At 43.1% G+C, this 22,877-nt stretch overlaps 1 protein-coding gene across 2 annotated transcripts in view; it reads left to right on the top strand.

The window, feature by feature from the left end:
- CYBC1 (cytochrome b-245 chaperone 1) overlaps positions 1 to 22,877 on the top strand; it is a 105,884-nt gene that overhangs the window by 18,357 nt on the left and 64,650 nt on the right. The window contains exons 1-2 of one of the 2 annotated variants that reach the window (XM_069200292.1): positions 10,422 to 10,508; positions 14,074 to 14,178. In XM_069200292.1, coding sequence (XP_069056393.1) covers positions 14,094 to 14,178 — 85 coding nt within the window. In that variant the 5' untranslated portion in view covers positions 10,422 to 10,508; positions 14,074 to 14,093. Of the gene's footprint in view, positions 1 to 10,421; positions 10,509 to 14,073; positions 14,179 to 22,877 lie in introns of those variants that run through there. The other variant, XM_069200290.1, reaches the window with a different exon arrangement.

Genomic DNA, 22,877 nt, shown 5'->3' with positions numbered 1-22,877 from the left:
TGTGATTGCTTTCTTTACTTTTGGCTGTGAATCTGGCCACTTGTCTCCTTTCAATGGCCTTCTTGTCAATGCTCTTTTTAGTATCTGTCTTGCAAAATCTTCTTTTGACATTCCCGCAACCAGTTCCGGAGGAGTCAAATAGTTTTGGCTTTGATCTGCCTCAACTCCTTCCCGGCTGGGGTTAGTCGTTTGTTGAGTCAGACTTTCAAGACCATCTGCTTCTGAGAGGGCCCTCTTCTGACCAGACTTTCTTATTCCCTCAGTTGAGGTGGGTTCATATTCACTCTCCCGTATCACTTCCACTTCGTCTCTTGCAGGAGTGGGTATGCTGGATATGGGTTGCTCAGGCACCGTCTCTAATTTGTTTTCTCCTCTCTCCAACCCTGGAGTGCAGTTGGACGTTGTTGATATTCTCAACAACTCTTTTTTGTGGTCTGAAGGACTTGGTACTTTCTGAGTGTGGCTGGCGTGGATCCAGTTCAGAAGTCCAGCACACTTTACAGCTGTCATTGTGATCAACACTATTTGGTAGGGGCCTTTCCACCGAGAATCCAAGCACAACTTCCTCACGTGCCTTCTGATCACAACCCAGCCACCTGCTCTCAGGTTGTGTCCTTGGTCTTGGACGGTTGCAGTGTGGTAGCTTCCACCTGATGAGAGAAAGAGCGAACCACAATGCTATGCAAAAACACGTATTTCTCGAGGAATAAACGTTTACAGGTCCCACTGAAAATCAATGAAAGATTTTCATCTTGCATTGGGCCCATATAATCCATTTTATTACCAGCGGCGGCTGGTGTGTGGGGGGTGGGATGGGTGAGGCCCCACCATTCAGGAGATGTGAGGAGGAAGGTGGGAGGACGTGAGCAACTTAGTTAAATGATGACTGCTCTGCTCTGCTCCATATCAAAAGATACAGAAGAGTTTCTGTTTCCTGGAGTGTAACTGGGCATGCAGGCGTGAGTGTTTCCCTCACCCTTGATAGATAACCGAGGGCAATTACATGGGGGTCAGGGCGTGGCTTATTTTTTTTACGTCACATGATTTTGGCTGTCACTGAGCGCTGACACTGTGGCCCAGAGGGCGTAGTGACGCTGTCACAAAGCGCATGAGGGGTCATAGAGAGCAGGGAGCTAACAGTATTAAGGTGGGTGTGGCTGGAATTCGTAGGCTGCATATGGGTGTTGTCGCCTCCCTTCATTATGTATTACTCAAATATTGGAATTGCGATGGGCTTGAGAGGATTGTTAGGTAAAACTCACATAGAGAGTTTCCTAATCTTCTTCTTTATTAAATATGTTTCTATCAAGTAAAGGCTACCACAACTGCTCTCTAACTGGCAACGAACCTCCTCTCAAAGTCAGAACATTCTAACCAGCGAGTAACCTTCCCTGTTACCTCATTCAATCCTACATGACACAGTAACCTTATAATTACAGTTATGCATTTTAGTTATAGTCATAACAAGGATTCATTGCCACTCTCGACTTTCATGGTGTACTTCAATCACTAGGTTGGCTAATGCTCAGTTGGTGAGTGTTTTCTGTTCTTCGTATGTGCCTGCTTTCATTTTTTTTATTTTTTATTATAAACCCTTGGCTTGAGGATTACCGGACCATTAACATTTGCTTCAAACTCTCTGCGCTGCAAGATAGCCGTGCAAATCATGGTAATGCATGCCAGTCAGCCCTCCACTGCTGCAGGGAGCACGATGCGAGGGGGGAAACTCTGCTCTGTGACTCGCAGTGGGTAATGCAGTAGTTTCACCCGATGTTTTGTGCTCTATGCACTATGAAGTTAGAGAGACGAGAGCCTGCTTTACAACGGAATGCTTGAAAGAAGCAGAAGAGGGCCCAAAGGCATTCCACTAATTGTGGTCAATGTGGGAAATTAAAGTAGAGCCGAGCACTAGCTGAGCCCTGAAGTGTGTTTACAGTCTAGAAAAACTGGATTTAGTAGGCGTGCACAATTCAACAAACACAGGACTGGTGTTGTGCGTAAATGCTTAAACATATTTGTTTTCCTGAACCCCACTACAATGTTATTAGGATAAGGGTGGTTCGGGACTGCATGCCCTGGTTACATATTACACCCATGTCAGACAACAGCAAATTACAATGAAAAAATATAGCCTGATTTTTGTGGAGTTTTCTGTACAAAACGCTACTTCTCGTACACACACACACACTTAGAAATCCTCGTTAAAAATGATAGTTCTTAAACATTCCTGCGCCCATGCCCCAACAACAATGCTTTTACTGATTTAAGAGGTAAGGCCACCGTGTCCAACACGTCCATGTGGCCTAGTTTCTTTTGAAACATGACACAACATTATTTTAATTAAGTATAAGATGCTCCTGTTAAAAGCATATCTTGACCTTGTGTGTATTAAGGTGCACTCTTATGTGATAATGACCAAAAAGGAAACTTGCTGAAATTAAATATTTGCCTGGCATGGCACAGTTTGGTCAAGCAAGGAAGCCGGGATTTGTTTCAGGATTTATGCTTTCATATTCTGCAGTTAGACCTTGGGACCATATGGTTGTCCGACTCATACTGTGAAAGTTGGAAATAACTTTTATGCCCCACCACTTTAAAAAAAATCATCAGACTCCACTGCTTATTACCACTGTTCGTAACAACCTTGAAAGTAAATAGTTTGTATAAAAATACAGTCTTGCACTCTGCATAAATCCAGTCGACATTGCCCACTCCATGTGATGCCTCTTTTATTATGCTTATACCAGTTATGTTTTAAAATTGGCCTACCGTTTTCTTACTGCCTTCTAACTACACGATTCACCTTTTTGAAATTCATCCTTCCTTTAAAAATCTGCCTTGCAGAACAGTATTTTACACTAGGCATCTGACTTGTAGACACTGTAAGATTCAAGATGTCAGACCCTTAAAAAGAGAAGTATCTCCCAGCTGTAAAAACGTTTTGTTTTTTAAGAATGGGATTTTAGCTGTTTTTTTCAATGCTATTTATTATATTACACGGTTTTACAGATTAATAACAATATATTCAGTCAACAAAAAAAATATAAAATGTTTAGGATTTTCTGTATTTTCAGTTTTTTAGTGCCACGCCCACAGCTTTAATTGTCTCGTGGGCTTGCCTTTTAAAATCCTCTTGCTTTTATAAGCGAAAGGCATGCATATCATGCCTTTTCCGGTGTTCAGCCCTCTTCGAGCGCACTGGCCAACTACTGAAAGGTTACGAGGTGAGATGTTTTCAGTCTGGTTTCTGCACTAATTTATCTTTTTAAGTTCCACCCAGTGCAGTCGTGCTGTTTTACATTGCGCAATCACGCTCGTTTTTTGTTTTCATTTTCAGCGTGTTCGCGCTACGTTTTACATAGCACGATCACACACTTTTTTTTTTTTTCATTTTTCTTTCAATTTGTGTGGCAAGAAAAGTCTAGTTAGGAGTTTACAACACATAGCTCTAACTCGAGCAAATGCGAGACCCTTTGCATTGCAATTGCTTGTTATTAACGGCTGCTTTGAGTACAACGTCAGTGAGATTACATCAATTTGCATGAACAATGAGGCAACACATTTTCAGCACAAAGAAGCTACTGATATTTCCATCCTGTTATATTTACATGTTCAAATGTGGGATTTTTGTATGCAGCAGACAAAAACCAGTGTACATTCATGAATTGTTAGCACTAGCACTGCCTGGGCAAAGATGCAGCTCCTATAATTCAAGTTTAATACATGAATACAGCACACAGTATCTGCAAGGTAACAAGCTGCAGTGTCAACCACTCTGCACAGTGTGTGACAGGTTTTGTAGCAATTTGGTCCATTTGAGCTGGGAATATAATTATTTTGTTGAATTCTGTAAATGATGCACTAGAGGTTGGATTTTGTGGCAAGGGCAGTAAATAATATTCTTTCAGAAAATGCCGCGGCTGCACAAACACAGTTTTCCATTGGCCTGATTCACACCCTGGAGTAACTAATAGCTTAGCGTCCACATTAGGATGGTTGTGACCCGTGAAGTGGTCAATTGCAGTAATAGATTTAGGAATTCTTCAAGTGAGAGTGTGTCTGTATTGGCCCGTAAGGTGGCTACTGTTCTTGGTAGCAGCAGCACGAGTGTTTTATCTCATGGGCACGGTGGTCTTGTCAATGAACATCATGGAACTTGTGACGGGGGAGCATCAGGGAGTTGGGAAGAGGGAAGGATGGAAGTGCCCAACCCAGTGTTGGTAACTTTGTCATATAATTGTCAAAAAAGCACACAGATTTATGTGACAACTGTGTCTGTCTTTCCTCACTCACCGTTCCTCCTGTATTCTCCTTACTTCATTCCCATTCTCAGGCCTGCCACCACTTCCGCTTACTATCTGATCTGTCCAGCCCCAGTCCTAAATTGAGCAGACCGCCGGCAATATTCCGGGCCTTGCCATTCACCAAAGAACTCTTCAACCATTCCTTGATCCTATCCACCCTTCTTCATGTTGAATGTAGTCTCCTTCATTGCTACCATTAGCAGATCCTTCGTCTCCGGCCAACTCTTGCTCATATTGCTATTCTTCAAAATACCTGCTCCCTCTTCTTTCTGAATTAGCTTAATAATGAACAACATCTTTCAACACTGTGGCTCTTTCTGTGCTGTTTTTAATTTGCCATTGTGGGTTTTGAACCTGGCATGTTCTCCTGTGCACCTGCTTCTCCGTATTCTGGTGTCTAGCTGAACCTTCTCTTTAACTTTACCTGTGACGTCCCTCAACTCTCATCCGCAGTTCCCTCCTCTTCAGACTCTGCTCCATCTCTTTGTTTCTTTTCTCCCATTACGGCTGTGCTGACGACACACACATCTTGTATTTCTTGCCCTAGTTTCACCATTTATCCTCTGTTTCACACCTCAGGCTACCTTACAACTATCTGTCACTTGTTGGTTTTCTGTTCTCTCATACCAAGCACCCCCAACACGTAGGTCACCCCAGGCTGCTGTACAACTATATGTAACTTGTTGGTTTTCTGTCTCTCACATCAAGCACCCACAAAACGGAAGTCTTGTACATTCCTGCATCTTCAGCCTCTTCCATCTTGCCTGGCCTATTTCTCTCTCCTCCCAATATGGTCTCCCTATCTCACATGGCCAGAAACTTTGAATGCGGGGCACTTTCTTACCAGCAAAGCATGTGCGGATCTCCCTTTTGCACCCTAAAACTGTATGACCTCACTGGGAGCTCACGTGTAGCATCCTGTGCCTCTTATTTGTTCCAACAAGCTGTGTATGAAACTCTCTCTAGTTCTTTGTGTTTTATGACTTGTGTAAGTTTATCCTCTCCATGGTGGCCGACTCAGTTTTGTACTTGTGTGACTTGTTACTGTGAGCCCATGCACATCTTGATACTATGAGCTTGCCTTTTTAAAAAAATATATGTATTTATTTATTTATTCTTTGTCCTCATCGCCTTTAAAAAGCTAGATACTAGGCCTTAAAGTCGGCCAAGCTTATCCTAAGCCTATCTGAGTTGGCTTCCCTCTAGCCATATCTCTCTTAGTGTATGCAAAAAAGCCCCTTAGGGCAATCAGAGAAGGTCTTCCAGATGGGTCACAGGAGGAACTCTATCAGCCTCCAAATGGTGTAATCATTGGACCCCCCTGCTTTTCATGGAAGATCTAAACTCTACCAAGACTTGCTGCATCTATTATAGGTTGCCCAAATGTAGACTTTTTTCAACAAAGCATAGCTTGTCACATCCACTAGTTTTCTTCACCAGGAAGCACACTCACACACTTTTAGGGGGAGCACATCCGTCCATTTTTTTTTTTTTACTTATTATATGTGTTGCCAAAACCATCAAATAGAAAACTCGTTTCTTCAGATTTTGCCCTCTTTCTGCACCACTCTTCACACCATAAAGAATAGTGAAGGGGCTTACCTAAATCTCAATGCACAATGCTACAGTGATTACTCGCACCCTCCTAGAAACCCTTCAAAGCTTGGCAGAGTACAAGCATGTGCAGATCGTTTGCATTTATAAGGCCACACTTCTGACATGCATGCTACCGGGTTTCAGCCTATTTTGACACCTTCTTGGGTGTCCAGTAAGCTCTGAGTAATGTTAAAAAGATGGTTCCATTTGATCAAGGCCGGGGTGACAGTGACATGTAACAGCTCGAAATAATGCGTGCCATAATGACCCCCCACATCCTCCTTTAGCAAGCTATTCGCCCATTTCATCCAGGCAGGGGTAACTCCCTTATCCCCTGCCTCGTGTAGCAGCTTGTACCACTTTGTCACTTCTTTCCTTAGTATCCTGCTACTATGCAGGTCCCTTTACAACCTGGGTTTATAAAGATTTCATCCTGCCTTAATGAAGTATTCCATGAAACAAGCTGCATGCAATTTTGATAGCCTGCCCCATTATTCTGCCCCTAGGCTCACTCCATGATTTTAAGCCAACCTGATCAGTTATTCCAACAAACACAGTGGGGTACTTAAGGCATTGTTTAGACAACGAGAGGTGCCTGGTGACTTCCATATTGGTGCCTTGCCAGAATAGTATGCAATTGACCTTTTTTTCTGATCCTGATCTAAAGCCTTGCTCCACTATTTAGAACTTTCAGCCTTACCTTTTAAAGGATTTTGTGGCACCAAACTTACATAAGAAGTCATTAGGACTATTTAGCTCATTGTTATTGTCAGAAACAGCTGCCCCACATTAACGTCCTCTGGAGTCCCAAGTAGCACCCTAAAGGTTTTTAACTGTGCTGCTTAGCAGTATAGTTGGAAATCTGTGACATGAAGCCCTCCCTTCTTCAGCTTGTGTCTCAACTTTTTCACAAGCTATCCTCACTCATTTTCCATCCCAGTTGAAGCTAGTAATATCCCCTTGGGCTTTCCGTAGTGACCCTGGATCAAACCATAATGGGATATCACTAAATATAAACATTAACTTGGGAAGAATGCACAGCTCATAACCTGCAAAGGACTCAAAATAACTAACTGAATCTTGAAAGATACAGATCACACCCTCTGGCTGGGAAGTAAAAAAGACTAAATTGTCCGTATATAATGCAACTTTTTTCTGATATTTACCATATACTAAGGGAGCTATATTTTTTCAGACGAAACAGCCTTTAACAGGGCTCAGCAAACGGATAAAAAATGACAGGGAATAGGGTCCATCCTTGCCTTATACCTCTCTTAATTATTACTTTTTCTGTAAGCATATTGATTAATACCCTGGCACAGGGGGTCTTCTACAGGGCCTTGATTGCTCCAGTGCCGTTTTTGGGAGCCCATATTTCTTTAAACAAGCTCATAGGTATTCCCTAGTAACTTGGTCAAAAGCTTTGGCTGCATCCCAAGTTATCAGAGCCAGCGGAACTTTATATGTAGTGGCCAGGTCGATAGCGTCAGTATCCTGGAGGACTAAATGGCTCAATTGTCTTCCAGCTACTAAACCCTTCTGGTCATCAGCAACCAATTCCCCCAATATCTCGGCAAGCTGTTTAGACCATTTTGAAGCAATGATTTTATAGTTTGAATTTAATAATGAATTTGGGCGATGTGACTCAGCTGTTGGGAGATTTATTTGGTTTAAAATACATTACTATTGTAGCTAAGGCTCGTGACAGGGGTAGGTCCTGCTGCATATGCAATATGCCGTTAAACATTTCACACCAAGCTAAGATCTTCCCACACCTCTCGCCATATTCGGAATTGTGAAGGCTTCTAGTTTTCCATCTCTCCTGCACCTTCCACTCCATTAACAATTGTTAGCATTATTTACACTCTTCTAGTTCAGCTGTAAGATTCGACTGGTCCACTGCTGAACCTAACTCACTTTTTTGAGCCGCCAGCTCTTCCATTCTGCACAACAACAAACGCTGCTCAGGCCGTTTAAGAAAATGAGTAACTAGTTCATAATAACCCCGCATATAAATGCTTTGTATGCATTCTATACAATATTTATTGGCGCACTCCCAGGTTAGTATTCATGAAAAAGATCGTACGTTCTTTCAGTCTCTGTACCGCAGTGGGGTTAACCAAAAACCTCCTTTGCATTGTTCACATCTGTTTCCTAACCTTTCCCCATCTAACTCCAATTTCACTAATTCATGAACAGACAAAAACAATTCAATATAATTGGCTATTTTCAATTTAGTAACTATAACCCCATCCACCAGGTCCAAGCCGAAGCTATGCCCTTATTTGTTTTACTGTAAAAAGAAAATGCCCTCCTCTCAGTTTCCAAATATCCACTAAACCAAGATCTTTAACACCAGCCGTTATTTTGGGGGTATTACAAAGTGGGTGCCTAGTTGAATGGCCTAATGTTGTGTTCCAAAGTGTATTAAAATCGCCTCCCAACATACTTGGATCTTTCCTCTCTAGTGTCTTCTCAAACAGCCGCCTGAGGGGACCAATATCATCAACACTGGATCCATAGTAGCCTACACAGTTAATGCTATGCCCCTCCATCTGTGGTGAGGTGATAACCCATCTATATCTACCTCACGAGCAAGCACCTAAATGCTTTACTTTCCTCTAATCACAATAGCAACCATCTTATTGTGAGCTACTGGTGCTGTACAAACTACTTGCTGAACCGATGCCTGCGCCTTAAATAACCTTTTGCAGTCTGACTTCCCCAGATGGTTTTTTTGGAGGATATTGACCTATGCCCACAACCTCTGATATTCCAGAATGCATCTTTGCCTCATCTGAGTCCTCAGTTCCTTCACATTCCATGTGCTAGAACTAACACACATCCTTTCCTTCCCCGACCTGGCAACCAAACAAAAACATTTCAGAAGCCACCCCCTTCGTTGCTTTCCATAGCAGGCTAAGTAAAATAAGACAATCCACATGATGAGGACTTTTTTTTCCCCTTTCATTTTTCCCCACTCCTCCCCCACCCATTTATCACCCTCCCTTGGGAACCCCCACCACCCTTGACTTTGCTTAGCCAACGAGCACTGGTAGACCGTCCAAGACATTCAGCCTGAAGCTACTTCAGTTGGTCGACCCAACACCTTTACTACCAATATCAAAACATCAGTGCTCTTAAAGTAATAAAATAAACAGTGATGCTTCATGTTACGCAGTAAGTAAACATCGTTCACGCCGGTAACCTCCAGCTGTTCGTAGAGAGTATTTATCCTCTAAATTGAACTGACCATTCCCGCTTTAGACTAATTTCTGAACTAGCAGGTGACATTGCCCTTCATCAGCCCAAACCTTAGTTGATTTAAATTTCTGTATCTTTCCACACTCTCTTCATCCCTATCACTATATAATGTGTTATTCCACATCATTAGGTTGAGCCTAGGCAGCGTGCAAGCACTGTCTCTCGACATGTTGTCATTTACATCTGTGGGCTTGCACCACGCCCATCACTTTCATTCGTTCCTTGGCCTACCTCTCAAAATTCCTTTGATTGCTTAGGTAAATGCTTTACGTTTGTCCCACCTTGAGACTGTTTTGTTACCGCCTTGGAGACTGACCCTGTTACATGGATTATTACATGATCGGCCATATACCTTAGTGTGGCACACTACTTTTTTCTTTTATATAGCACAGACTTGATCGGATAAGCGCTTTACACGAGGTCTTGAAGTTTCATATAGCGCAAACTCGATCAGAAGAGCGATTTACATGACTGTGAAGTTTCATATAGCGTGACCTCGATCTGAGGAGCGCTTTACATGAGTACCACTTGCGTAGAAGTTTAGCAGTTGAAAAATATACAAAGTGGAGCTTTTAAAACAGAAAAAAAACAGAAATCCTCAAAGCGGCTCTCCGGGCACAGCAGGAGAACCGATACTGCAATATTCACTGCACTCTGGGGAAACTAGCCCCATACTGCTTTGCAGGGCATTTCTTTTTAAAAACATTTTTGCCCCTAACTCAACCCGTGGTGGTCCTACGACAATGGGACCACCACCAAACCATTCAGCACAACAATCTTTCTGTCTTGGTCATCTTTGGGTCCCCCCACTAGGTTGTGGGGACCCCACAATATTAACCTCTCCCACCATTAAATGTCTTTTTTAAGCTCTCTCATGGCTGGAACTTTTGGTTTACACCTGGGAGTTATTTTTGTTTTAAGGGCCTTGTTTATAATAGTATTGCAGTAGGCCTGCTAGGCCTAGAAATGTGTAAGGCACTACACCCATCTAGGGGCTACATGTATGGTTACACTGCATTACGTTCTGCCATTCTGTTTTCATGTTGTTATACCATCTCGGGCAGTGGTTCCCAACCTGTGGTCCGGGGACTCCTGCGGGTCCACAAAGCTTTCTGTGGTATTCTGTTTGTTGGGGAAACATTTATGTATGCAAAATGTATTTCAAGGTTTAGGTTATTATACCTTGTGTCTTTACCCTTTGTTTATGTTTGTTATGTGAAATGGTATCTTCCTGCTCTCCCTGCTCTTAGAACGGTACTGCCTGGAATATTGATTGGAGGCAGTTGAAGAAGGAGCAGAGCAGGAGTGGCTGGAGTTTTTATTCTTCCAGACTTGAATAAATAAGCAAGTATTTTTACTCTTTTAATTTGTATTTTTCTTCTGGATTTACTTCACTTTCTCAGTGAGTCCACGACTGCTTTGAAAATCTAATATTTTAACAGATTAGGTCCCCAGCTTTCATTAATGACTCAGTAGGGGTTCCCCGGATTCCAATAATGATTCAGTGGGGGTCCCAGAGTTCCAGTATTGATAAAGTGAGGATTCACAGAAGTCAAAAGGTTGGGAACCACTGCTCTAGGGGCTGACAGTATGGTTACATGACCATGTTTCTTACAAATGCTATTTTTACTATGGTGCTCTCTAGGGGCTTTTCTGAGCATTACAGTCAAGATACTACAATATTCGCTGCCCTCGGAAAATCACCCCATAATGCTTTGCAGGGCAATCCTTTTACAAAACATTTTTGCACATAACTCACCGTGTGGTGGTCCTAGGGCAATGGGACCACCATCAAAATGTTCAGCACCGCAGTCTTTCTGCCAAAGCTTATCTAGGTCCCCATACTAGGTTGGGGGGTGCAAAAAATAACCCCTCCCATCAGTCAGTGTCTTTTTAAGTTCTGTCATGGTTGGAACTTTTGTTTTACAGTTGGGAGTAGTTTGTGTTTTCAGGACCTTGTTTGTAATATTATTCTAGTAGGCCTGCCTGACAAGTGTAATGCACTACACCCTCTAGGGCAGAGGTCTTCAAACTGGGGGGCGGGCCCCCCTAGGGGGGCCTGAAGTGATCCCAGGGGGGGCCCCAGACTCTGGCCAAAATAAATATTATACAGATAACACACCTTTGTTTTAAGCAGAAGCATGTTATTGCAGTTTTAAAAAGGTAACAGTACTTAACTGCAATGTTTAAATAGGTTTAGACATATTTAAACATTGCCATGTTTATAAAATAATTGTGAAAAATTCTGAGGGGGGCCCAATGATTTTTATTTTTCAACTGGGGGGGCGCGGCATTAAAAAGTTTGGAGACCTCTGCTCTAGGGGCTAAATATATAGTTACACTGCATTACGTTCTGCCATTATGTCTTCATGTGGTTATGCTTTCTAGGGGCTGACTATATGGTTACATGACAATGTTTCTTACAAATGTTATTTTTATAGTGGTGTCATCTGGGGGCTGTTCTGAGCATTACAGTCAAAATACTAGAATATTCGCTGCACTGGGAAACTCGCCCCATTATGCTTTGCGGGGCATTCCATTTACAATACATTCTTGCCAATAACTCACTGCACAACATCCTCTTTCTGTCTAGATCAGAGGTCTTCAAAGTGGAGGGCAGGCCCCCCTAGGGGGGCCTCAAGTGATCCAAGGGGGGTGCCAGACTGGGCAAAAGAAGCATTATACAGATAACAGGCCTTTGTTTTAAGCATAAACATGTTATTGTATTTTTAAAAAGGTAACTGTACTTAACTGCAATGTTTAAATAGGTCTTGACATATTTAAACATTGCCATCTTTATAAAATAATTGTGAAAAAATCTGAGAAGGGGGCCCCAATGATTTGTATTTTTCAACTGGTGGGGCACGGCATTAAAAAGTTCGGAGACCGCTGGTCTAGATCATCTCTGGGTCCCCATACTAGGTTGGGGGACACACCAAAATAGTAATATAAAAAATAATGGCAATATTTTCATTTTTTGCTGCAGATAGAGGAAGAAGGTAAACAGAAGTGCTTTAGTTATACAGACGGCCACTGGAATTATGTGGCAGAGAGGACCAAATTATGCAGCAGGGTTGACCAAGTTATTTGGCAAGAAAAGTCCAGTTACGCATTTACAACACAAATAACTCTAACTCAGTCGAATGCAAGACCTATTGCTTTGCAAATGCTTGTTTTAGGGTTTCAGCAAATCTCAGCTGGGCCTTCACACCCTGGTCCTTAAGTTCTTGAATCATTATCATCCTCCTTCTCAAATGCCATTGTCTCTCCTCTGTGGCACAGCATATGTCTGCTCTAATCTCACATGTGCACACCTTATACGTGATGTTCCCGCTTTTCAGAGCTGCTGAGAGATCGGCTTCCCTAACCAGTTGTGAACGAAAGTTAACAAGGATCTATCTTGTTTTACTCCTATTAGGGTTTAGTCCTAATGATTCTTTGCGTACCCTCTGTATTTCCATAGCCAGGTCTCCCAACAGAGTATTCTTCTCCTTCATCCTTGGGCCCCCACTTTCAGGGCCCTCCGCTCCTGAAGTAATAATCGTCATTCCAGGTGGGGAAATTATGCTAAAATAAGTCCACAGCAAAGGGGTTGGTTTAAATGTCTTATGCTTTGCAGCACTCTGGAATGGTATTCTCCTGATTACCTTCTCAGCCCCCACTTCTGTCCACTGTTCTGTAATCTGACTCCGGCAAACTCCCCTGCTATTGGCCGGCTTTATTACCTGGAGGTAACGCTAACTCAGATGACCTTAGTTGGTATGTGCTTTGCTTTTTTTAAATTAAGGCCACCTTTGTGATTCTCCCGCTAGGGCCAGCCTGTCCCTCCGCCTGTAGCTTTAACAACATTTTACTGATGTTCTCAGGGGTTACCAGGCTCTTACTAGAGTATACCAGTGCCTCCTTTAGTCCTCCCTTCCTCTCTTCTCACTTCCAGTCGAATAGCCCTCTAGTTAATACCTTCGAGGCAAGCCGCTCCTTCTTGCTCTCCAAGCTGCCTCCTCAAGACATAGGTCAAAGTTGAAGCACAGCTCCCCCACTACTGAGCACACATTCAGCTATAGGGGCGCTGTCTACCCTGCACTCCTCAAAACCTTGGCGGGGTTCCTTCTACCCCTCACTGTGTCCACCAACCTCCCGCTGCGCACAGACTGTAGCGATCAGGCTGCTGCTGCCACTCTTCCTCTTGAAGGAGAATCCTCAAGTAGCCTTCCGCTCCCTTGCGACAGCCTGAGTTGTGCGCGCTCGGCGTGGAGCCTGAAGCAGGGAGCACCCTTTGCCTGCGGAATGCCCGTCATACGCTCCGACGAAGAACAATCCACGGGGCCACAAAGCAAGCAGTAGCTGTAATGTGATAGTATTACATTAATTTTTTTAATTAGAGGAGTTTATCTATCTCGTAAGCAGTGCATATCCGCTTCAAACGGGCGAAGCCTTAAGGTTGGGCCACATTCTTAATACAGCCCAGGAGATAGTCTGGTGCGCTCACTGCAGCAACTCAGCTTGACGCCATGTTCCCCCAGGCACTATCCACTCGAGGTCGACCATGTCTTGCCTCACATTGAGCTTTGTCACCCACAGCCCATGTTTGATGCATTATAGTATATTTCTTGGGAGTCACTTTCTCTCTATTTGCCTCTATGACCAGCTTTATACACACTCTGCAGTGAGTCATGTGCCCTCTTGCCCACTGTGTCTATATGCCTTGATACGCTAATGGAGATTCACCATCCGGTATGCAAGATTGGGTGTACTGGATAACTTGCCTTACTGTAGGGTCTGCAGGGAGCTCTTGTTTAGTCAACGTGCCTCAATTGTTTGTGTAATTTTAAGTTCTGCAGTATAATGGAATATTAGGTTTATGCAAATGTGTGCTCTTCAGACTAAATTGCTTTTGTTCTTTCATCAGGTTCATCTAGCTTGCAGAAGATGTACATGCAGGTGGAGAGCCACACAGGCAGTATCCTGCATCTGAAAAGAGCTCCCAGCATCCGTTCCTGGTCCCTCCTTGTTGGTAAGGCAGGGGTGGTTCTTCTTTTAAGACTTAAAGTAATCGACGGTGAAGAACTGCATCATGCATTAAACCTGTTTCTCTTAACTTTGTGTAAACTGTACTGAAAGCAAGCTACTTGCCTTTAACAGTAGCTGTCCTACCCTTACTAGTCTTCATTTTTAAACTCTACAGATGTAATTAGAGGATTAACCCTTCAGGAAGTCTTAATTTTCCTAACATATATAGTTAGTGCAATTGAAATGGGTTTGATACAAGGCTTTAAAATTGCTCTCCGTTCCAATGTACAGGACGTTGGATATGCGTTGGGCCGCCTCATATGAGAAACCTTACATCAAAAAGAAGTCCAAAAGAGCATTTTTTTTTTTTTTTACATCTACAACTGATTTTCATGAAGCTTATATACAGTTTGTGTAACCTAGCATGTGTGTATGCATATACTGTAAATACATAGGTGTGATATCTACTGTCCTCATCATATTTGTAAAAGCTCACTCGCTTCAGTCCATACTTAACCATGAGTAACAGGGCCTTGGATTCATGTTACCAATTTGTTCTCTTCCTTCAATTTCATAATGCAGAGTGGGCACAACGCTACACCCATTTGCAGCTCTTAAAGATGATTGGGAAACTAAAACATGCTTTGCAAGTTCGGAAAAAATGGGCTGGGGTTTCCGCTTCAAAGTTCTTGTTCTAAATTCTGCAGTATTTAGAGTACAGACCTTCGTAATAACTGTTCTACATCTTTACTAAAATATATTTCTTGGGGTAGTCTAAAAACTCCCCTCTCGTATTACTTTGTGAAAGAAAAACCCAAGTCTTTGGGTGTGGTAGATGCTAAAGAAAGGGATTGGTAGACTGTAATCTATTTTTTATTTGTGATTATGCTCTTTGTATGGCCACTATCAAGTGAAAACATCCAAGGCACATAGACAGGAGCCATTCAGGTACATTTTCAAATAGTTTGGAAACCTCACAGCCCTCTCCCATGACTGCATGCACATGGGTGCAGACCAGTTCATGGCTATGTTCTCTAGTGAGACCAAGGGAGGTACCTCTGCAGGTCTGGATATAAAGCCCTTTCTGAGTCAGGATGTTGTTTCATAATGTAAACAATCCGCCGCTCTTAGACAGCTTATAAAAGGGATGTTTGCAGGACCATGGGGATCATCAAAACATACGCCTTTGGAAAATAATACATTTTATTCTAGAAACATTCTCAGTTCTCGATAGAAGATGTGGGTCTTGGCAGTGCACCCTACACTCCAGTGCCCCAAAGGCATGTAAATAGTTATCGCTGTACAAATGAGTGCAAATGATCCTCTTATGTGCCCCAATTATTTAACCTGATAAGGATAGTATTGTTAGTGTGGTCAGTATTTATTAATGAAGTGTCTAGTGTGAGAGTAAATAACTGACTTCCACCTTTTTGCCTTTATGCAGGGAAAGTTACTGAAAACAGTTGTTCTGGGAATTATCCGTGGATTGGCCACATCTGGATTTTAGTAAATTCTGAGAATATAAAAGCATACAATTGGCATACAGAGATACACTCTTGCGGTTCAGTTTTAGCCCTTTGTTGGCATGTCTGATGGATCATAGCACTTAGTAGTAGGCCTATTCCAAGACCAAATGGAGAAAGTGGGCACCCCTTTCAAAAACACTTTTCTAGTGCAGAGTGAGTGTGGGGGCACCCATTTTCTTCTTACCACTTTCCAATATAAACTGCAAAGACATAGACCCTCCCGCCAAACTCGTACCGCAACTTGACCGTCGTAGCGGCCAGAACACCGCTGGCCCTATTACGAGTTCACTGCAGGGCCTTAACATTGACGGTAGCTTTTAATTGAGCTGGTGGCAATGTTGCGGTGCGGCGGGCGCAGTAGCGCCCGTCGCGCTTTCTACTGCTTGTAATTCGGGCAGTGGTAAGCATGACGGAGCTGTCGATTGGGTGGGGGGGGGGGGTCCCCGGCACCCCCTTTCCACCAGCCTATGCATGGCAGAGCTACTGCCATGCAAAGGCTGGCGGAACGAGGACTCGTAATCCCCAGATTGAGACTGTTGGCACCACCAGGCTGTCTGTAACCTGGCGGTGTCGGCGGTCTGACCATGGCGGCTTTGCCATGGTCGTAATGTGGAGGCCGGACCGCTGCTTTGGCGGCGGTCCGACCTCCACTGAGGCTCTGGCAGTCTCAGGACTCCCAGGGTCCAAATGAGGTCCATAATCCCAATAGTAAGGACTGCAGATGCAAAAAGAGAATGTCAAACACATGTATATTTCCACCCAACCTGAATTTTTCCAGTGAATCTAAAGAAGGCCACTTGAGGAATGTGAATGCTTTATCTTCATCTAATATTGCAGCAACAGAATTCAGATCGAGATTTTCATTTGACCTGAACTGTCACTAAAGGCTGAAGTGGATAGATTGGCCTGGCACCAAACCAGAATTTTTCTTGTTGTCCAGGGTTGAGATCTATGTTGGAAATTCGGTTGTGATAACACTGTCTAAGATCATTCTTATTTAGTTTAAGCAGCAAGGTGAGTACTACTTCCTTTCATGCAGTATGCAGCCATCATCCTGGCTATCCCCTCCCAAAAGATTGCCAGGAGTCAGGGTGCATTGTCAACAATTAGGTCATCATTGAGACATCAGCACAAGTAATAGGTCCAGATTTGTTCCCTTACTGGGAACCAAGTATCACATTGTATCACCTGACTCAATAATGGTAACAAAGTAGAGAAGTTTAACACCTACTCCGAGGAAGTGGTGTGGGGACCTCCTCCTCTGACAGGCAATAGCAACATTCAATAAATCTAGTAAGTGTTGTTTGTTTGAAAAAGGAAAAGTACATTTAGTACAAAAAGTACCCCTAAATACTATGCATTCATTTATTTATATATTTAGATGAAACTACCTTAGGCAATGAGTCCTAGCTGGTCATTCCCCCACCCCATCACAATATCCTGGCCTATGCCATAGGCACTGTTGGATCTCCGCCAATACCCACAGCGCTTTTACAGATTGTTGGTGGTAATCTTGGGACACCTCAAGGAAAGAATCTGTGCAAATAAGCCCTTGCAGGGCATTATAGATCACACTCTCCCTCACCATATGGGTTTGTGCTGACCGTCGGGGGGCTTGGCCTTCCCAGGGTGAAATCCTGAAAGTGGTGGCAGAGGCCCATGCCTCTGTTGCTTGTTGTCAGGAGGTTAAAACGGACAATCTTTCAAGATGTATAACTCTGGCCTCAGTAGCCTGCTTTTCTTTATCCAGGGCTAATTTTGCTCCTGGTGGTGAGCTCTAGCTTCATCATATGTAGCCTGACTGGTCACCTCTTTTCAAGTGGTCAATCCTATTGTTATTGTGTTTCAGTTCACAATACCTCCAAGCTGCTAAGTATTTTAAAGAGGACTTTAAGCAAGGTGGGGAAAGGCAGGACCTCATGCTCTGTCATTTTTTAAATTCAGTTTGGAAAATAAAGATTCTTGCCCCCTCGATGATACAGACCCCACAGACATAGATTTTTAAGGCTTTCCACATTATCCTGTGACTAAACCAGCATTACTATCAAAATACCTTTTGGTTGCTACACTCCTCCCCTCAGGATTTTGCATGTGCTAAGGTGCAATGTTACTGTTTATGAATTGAGCAACAGAATGGGATTCATAGTGTTAACCTCATTGAGGAGTTGTAAGAGAAGTTTTGAAAGGAGCACATAGCACCCTGAAATCCAGCTGACTACCATGTGCAAGAGTAGCAGATAATCTAGTCTTGATCTGCTTTGATGAAACCATACGGAGAAAGCTGTGTTCCCTAGCTAACCAGGGAGGAGGTCTCCTTTGCCAATTAGTTGCCAATACTCCTAATACTTTAGAGGCAGCTCCTCTTGGTATGGACTCAGCTTCGGTTGATCATAAAAGTCTGGCGGGCCAGTTTTATTGCTGTACTTGTCGAAAAAGATATTCTGATGATTAGCCCGAATTAACCCATCTTGGATTCAGAGATGGCATCCATAAATTTGCACTGCGCAGATTTATGTATAAACATGCAAACCCTCTTGATTTAATGGAATAACTATGATAACTCCAAATGCCTGCTAATGGTGTTTCCTAGACATTACGTGTGTTTCTTGTAGCATTACTATTGGTAGCCCATATCAGGCGGCAGATGAAGAACTTACTGGGATCTATCAGGATGTGGACATTCCAAGTTATTACGATCACAAACCTGGTAGCTCATCTTGTATGAGGTGTCATTATTACCTGTCATGCATCTTGCTACTTCATGTGCCTCAAAGATTAGAAACCGGCATAGGAACATATACTTAAGTGTGCTGCAGTGTAGTAGTTCCTACAACTCAGTGGATGGACCCTGCTTTACCATCAATCCAATGTTGAAAACTCATAACTGCCATGGAACTGTCCTCTGAGCGAACCCTCGGACAACATGAGAATGAAACGTGAAAGCAAAGCCAATTGTACAAGGACAACCATAATAGCAGATCATAGGTCATATATGCATATTTTAACCGACCTCACCAGCCATTGTGTCCCTCTAGAGACCTTTAGTTACACTTGAAAGATCTCTCCTCTTATTGCATAGCTAAGCTGAAGATGGGGAAAAAGCATGATTGTGAAAAAGCATGATTGTGACTGAATGTAAAGCAAATGTATCCAGCTTTGTTTGGGCTCCTTCAGTAAGCCAACTGGACTTGGAAATAGCCACAAAAAACCTAATCTGTGTTTTAGGGTAATGGGATATTATTGAAATTGATCATATTTATTGAGACCACGTTTGCCCAAAGGCGTCTTGCTGGTAACGTCTACATGGTTAGAAGCAACAGAAGATTACTAAGGAGGTGGAAAAGGCCAAGATCTAAGTTGTTTCCTGAAACTGGTCAAATTCTGCTGATATTTCAGATGCCCAGGAAGTTTGTCCTAGAATTTGCAAGTGAAATATACAAAATTCTTGCCGCCCCAAGATGTCGTGTCCCATTTGGGAACTATGAATGTTTTGGAAACAACTGAGTGTAAAATTCTACTTGGTGAATGCCATGTCAATTTCTTCCTTAAGTATGCTGGTCCTAGCCCATGAAGAGATTTATGCTCCAGACAGAGTGCTCTAAAGGGCACTCATGTCTTAACAAGGAACTAGTGAGGCTCTGCTAGGGCCTGCAACACTTATTGAAATATAGGTTTTCTCTTACGGAGAAGAGCAGTCCCATTCTGCAGTAGTTGGAGTTTGTATAAAGAGCATTGGTGAATGCCATGGATGAGTCGAACCGTCTTGCAAAAACAATGCACCTACTATTCACAAAAACAACACTACCACATTATTAGACAGGCCATAGGTCCACTCTAAGGGAGTCTGTTCATTGCCAATAGTGCTGGCTAGTCAAAGTGGAACAGCAATGCCCAGCAGCACTGATGTGAAGCACAGCTAGCAGTTCACATGTGTTCTGGGGGAAGCAGGGAGCTGAACAGAAATAGAAAGTTGCAGCTGGGATGCAGTTGGATCCCCTGCACATTAGTGAAACCAATCTGCCATCGAAATTTCAGCTAGTACTTGTGAGAGTTGCTCAGGTCATGCAGGTGTGTCAATGCACTGAGAGCACAGTCCAACTGAAAGCAGGTCGCAGTGTACAGCAGCATTGTCCCTGGGTAATGCCAGAAAGATTTGGAATTCTAGGACGATGGGACCTTAGCTGCTTTAGAACTTGATCGACATGGACTCTCAGGCTGTCTTCGCTCTGGTGAACATCTTCAGTGCAGAGCTTAGGCTAAATATAATGTCAAGCATTTACTAGCATTGTAAGGTAGGAAGGAGTTGGTGAGTTAGGGGCCTTTTTTTAGAAAGTGTACCATGTATTCTTGCCACACCATTGAAAACAATCATGGCCACTAAGGGATTCTTTTCAAGATCAGCATGATACCTAACATTCTCCCATCATCTGGGGGCGGATTGGACCATAGTAGCGACTGATGTGAAATATCTCTTGGAAGAATGTTTTTTAAATTTGTTTCAACAGGTATTCCAGAGGGAAGCACACACCTCTGTAAACAACAGTGAGACCTGTGGATGCACAAAGTTTACATAAATGTGGATGGACATTTAGAAGAGTAGTGTGGTAGAAAATGTTTGATGGCATGTGTAGTGTAGATACACATGCTCTGCATAATTCCTCCACTTGGTGTTGGGTCCGGAAGGTTGCAACTTGTTATTGTTCGTGAGTCTTTCGAATCACGAGGCATAGTGACTCCTCCTCTTGTTTGCAATGCGCATGATCCTGGACTCCATCTTCAGATTGTTTTCTTCCGTTGTTGGGGTCTGGTTGTGTTCTCTTGGAGCTCTGGCCAGAGATCTTCTTAGGCACCTCAGGTTCGGGAAACCTCTCCAAACCCGTCAATATTGTTTCAATTGCGTTATCCCTTTTAACATTGGGTTCCGGGATTGGGTAAAAAAAAAACAATTGTATGAGTAATTTTTTTCGATTGAGGCCCTTTGGGTGGCCATTTTCTCTGTTTAACATAATCGAGAATGAAGAACTGATGGAAAGGATGCCATTCCGTTCAAAGTGTCACTCCAAATTCCCTCAGACTGATCACCATCAGGTCTGTAACCTGTGCCTATCGCAAGAACACTGAGAGGAAGACTGTGCAGCCTGCTAATCGTTCAAGTTGAAGAAAACTCTGAGACTGAAAAGCTCTCCAACACAAAATGAGAGACAGAATTTGGAGAAAAGGCCCGATATTTTCGGCATGCAGGACATCATGTCTGGTATTGAGCAGGAGATTCAAGAGGCATCAGCTGCTGAATAGCATGCGTTTTCAGTCCAAGACTCAGATTCGGAGGCCAAAAAGACTAAGTTTGCACATGGAAGCTGTAGAGTCACCACTGCTTTCTGGCCATGGCAGGCATCGAAAAATTGGTTTGGATGCCCTGCAATCAGGCTCGCACCAAAACATAAATCTAAAACCAAAGCTTCCATTCCAAACCAAATGTCGGTGACTCTGGCACCGAAACCTTCCACGTCACATTTGGTGCCCACCTCTTCGGCACCAAAAAGACTGCCCGCATCAACACCAACATCTTTGGCATTGAAAGTTAAAATCTCTACAGTTCCAAAAAAACTTGATCTGAAATCTACTTCGGACCCGAAAAAAGTCCTGGAACCGATTCTTTAGAAGTTTAAGCAACAGCTCCAGGGGAAGCAGTCCCAACTGCATATCCAGCCTTATACTGGAAGGGTATTGGTAAAAACTACTCCTAGAAAAAGGTGGCACACTTTTGAAGAGGTTTTGGACAAAAATGAACCTGCACCCAATAAAAAAAAAAGTGGACAAGGAGCCACAGGAGATTCATCCACCTTTCCCTGCATCCCCTTCACCACCAAAACCCCATCTCCACAGCACTCTATAGAAGACGCATTAGAAATATCTCCACAAGGGTCTCCTCATTCAGGTAAAGATATCTGTGAGATGAGTAATGATACATCACATATCCAGGAGGACATAGATCCATGGTCACGGTATGATGTGGACACACATATCAATCCTAATGTAGCAATCTACCTAGTTAGGCCTTCACCACCTGAAGACACTGAATCTTTTCAAGAGTTAGTAGGTAGGGCTGATACATATCAAGTACCCCTCCACAAAGATCCTATAGAAAATTACTTTATTTTTGAAACACTAACAGCTTCTCATAAAGGTACACAATATCTCCTTATGCTGAGAGGAATACTCAGACATGCGTATGATATTTTCCAGGATCCAGCATCCAGCTAAGGCTTGCATTCTTACTCCAAGAGTGGAGAAAAAATACAAAGCTTCTCCCTCAGATCCCACATACATCAAGAGTCAAATATAGCCAGCTCTTTGGTGGTACCTAATGCTAGGAAAAGAGCAAATTCACAAGCCTCTCAGGATGCATCACCTCCTGACAAAGAAAGTAAACTTATTGATGCATCTGGTAAGCGTGTTGCTGCTCAAGCAGCAAATCATTGGGGAATTGCCAATACACAAGTACTTCTAGCCAGATACGACCGGGCCCACTGGTAAGAAATGGAGCAGTTACTCCAATATCTTCCTGAGGAGCATAGGAAAAAGGGACAAGAAATTGTTAATGAGGGACAGCTTATTTCTAATAATGCTATTCGCTGTGCCTTAGACTCAAGTGATACAGCAGCTAGGGGCATTAATACTAGTACTTTACTACGCTGACATGCTTGGCTCTGTATCTCAGGGTTCAAGCAAGAAGTACCACAGAAATTATTACATGTTCCATTCGACAAGGACCACCTTTTCGGGCCACCAGTAGATCAGGCTTTGGAAAAAATGAAAAAAGACAACTAGGTGGCTAAATCTATAGGAGCACTTCAACTCACTTGCTCTTGTGGTTCTTTTCGTAAACCCACATTATAAACCACCCTCCAAACCTTCCTCATATAATAAAGAACAATCACATGCATCCTCCAACAGAGGATCTTACACGGGGAATGGCTTCTGAGGTAGAGGCAAAACATCTTCCCCTGGAGCATCTGCCACTGTCCCCAAACAGTGAGACTCTGCAGCTTCCAGCAAAACATTTAACAACAGTAGGAGGACGACTAGCGTCCTTCCTACAAAACTGGCAAAAAAATACAACAGATCAATGGGTGTTGGATATTATCCAATATGGTTATTGCCTGGAGCTCATTTC

This window comes from Pleurodeles waltl, chromosome 7 (genome assembly GCF_031143425.1).
Source record: "Pleurodeles waltl isolate 20211129_DDA chromosome 7, aPleWal1.hap1.20221129, whole genome shotgun sequence".
In the NCBI taxonomy this organism is placed as follows: Eukaryota; Metazoa; Chordata; class Amphibia; order Caudata; family Salamandridae; genus Pleurodeles; species Pleurodeles waltl.
This window is presented reverse-complemented; position numbering and strand designations above follow the sequence as displayed.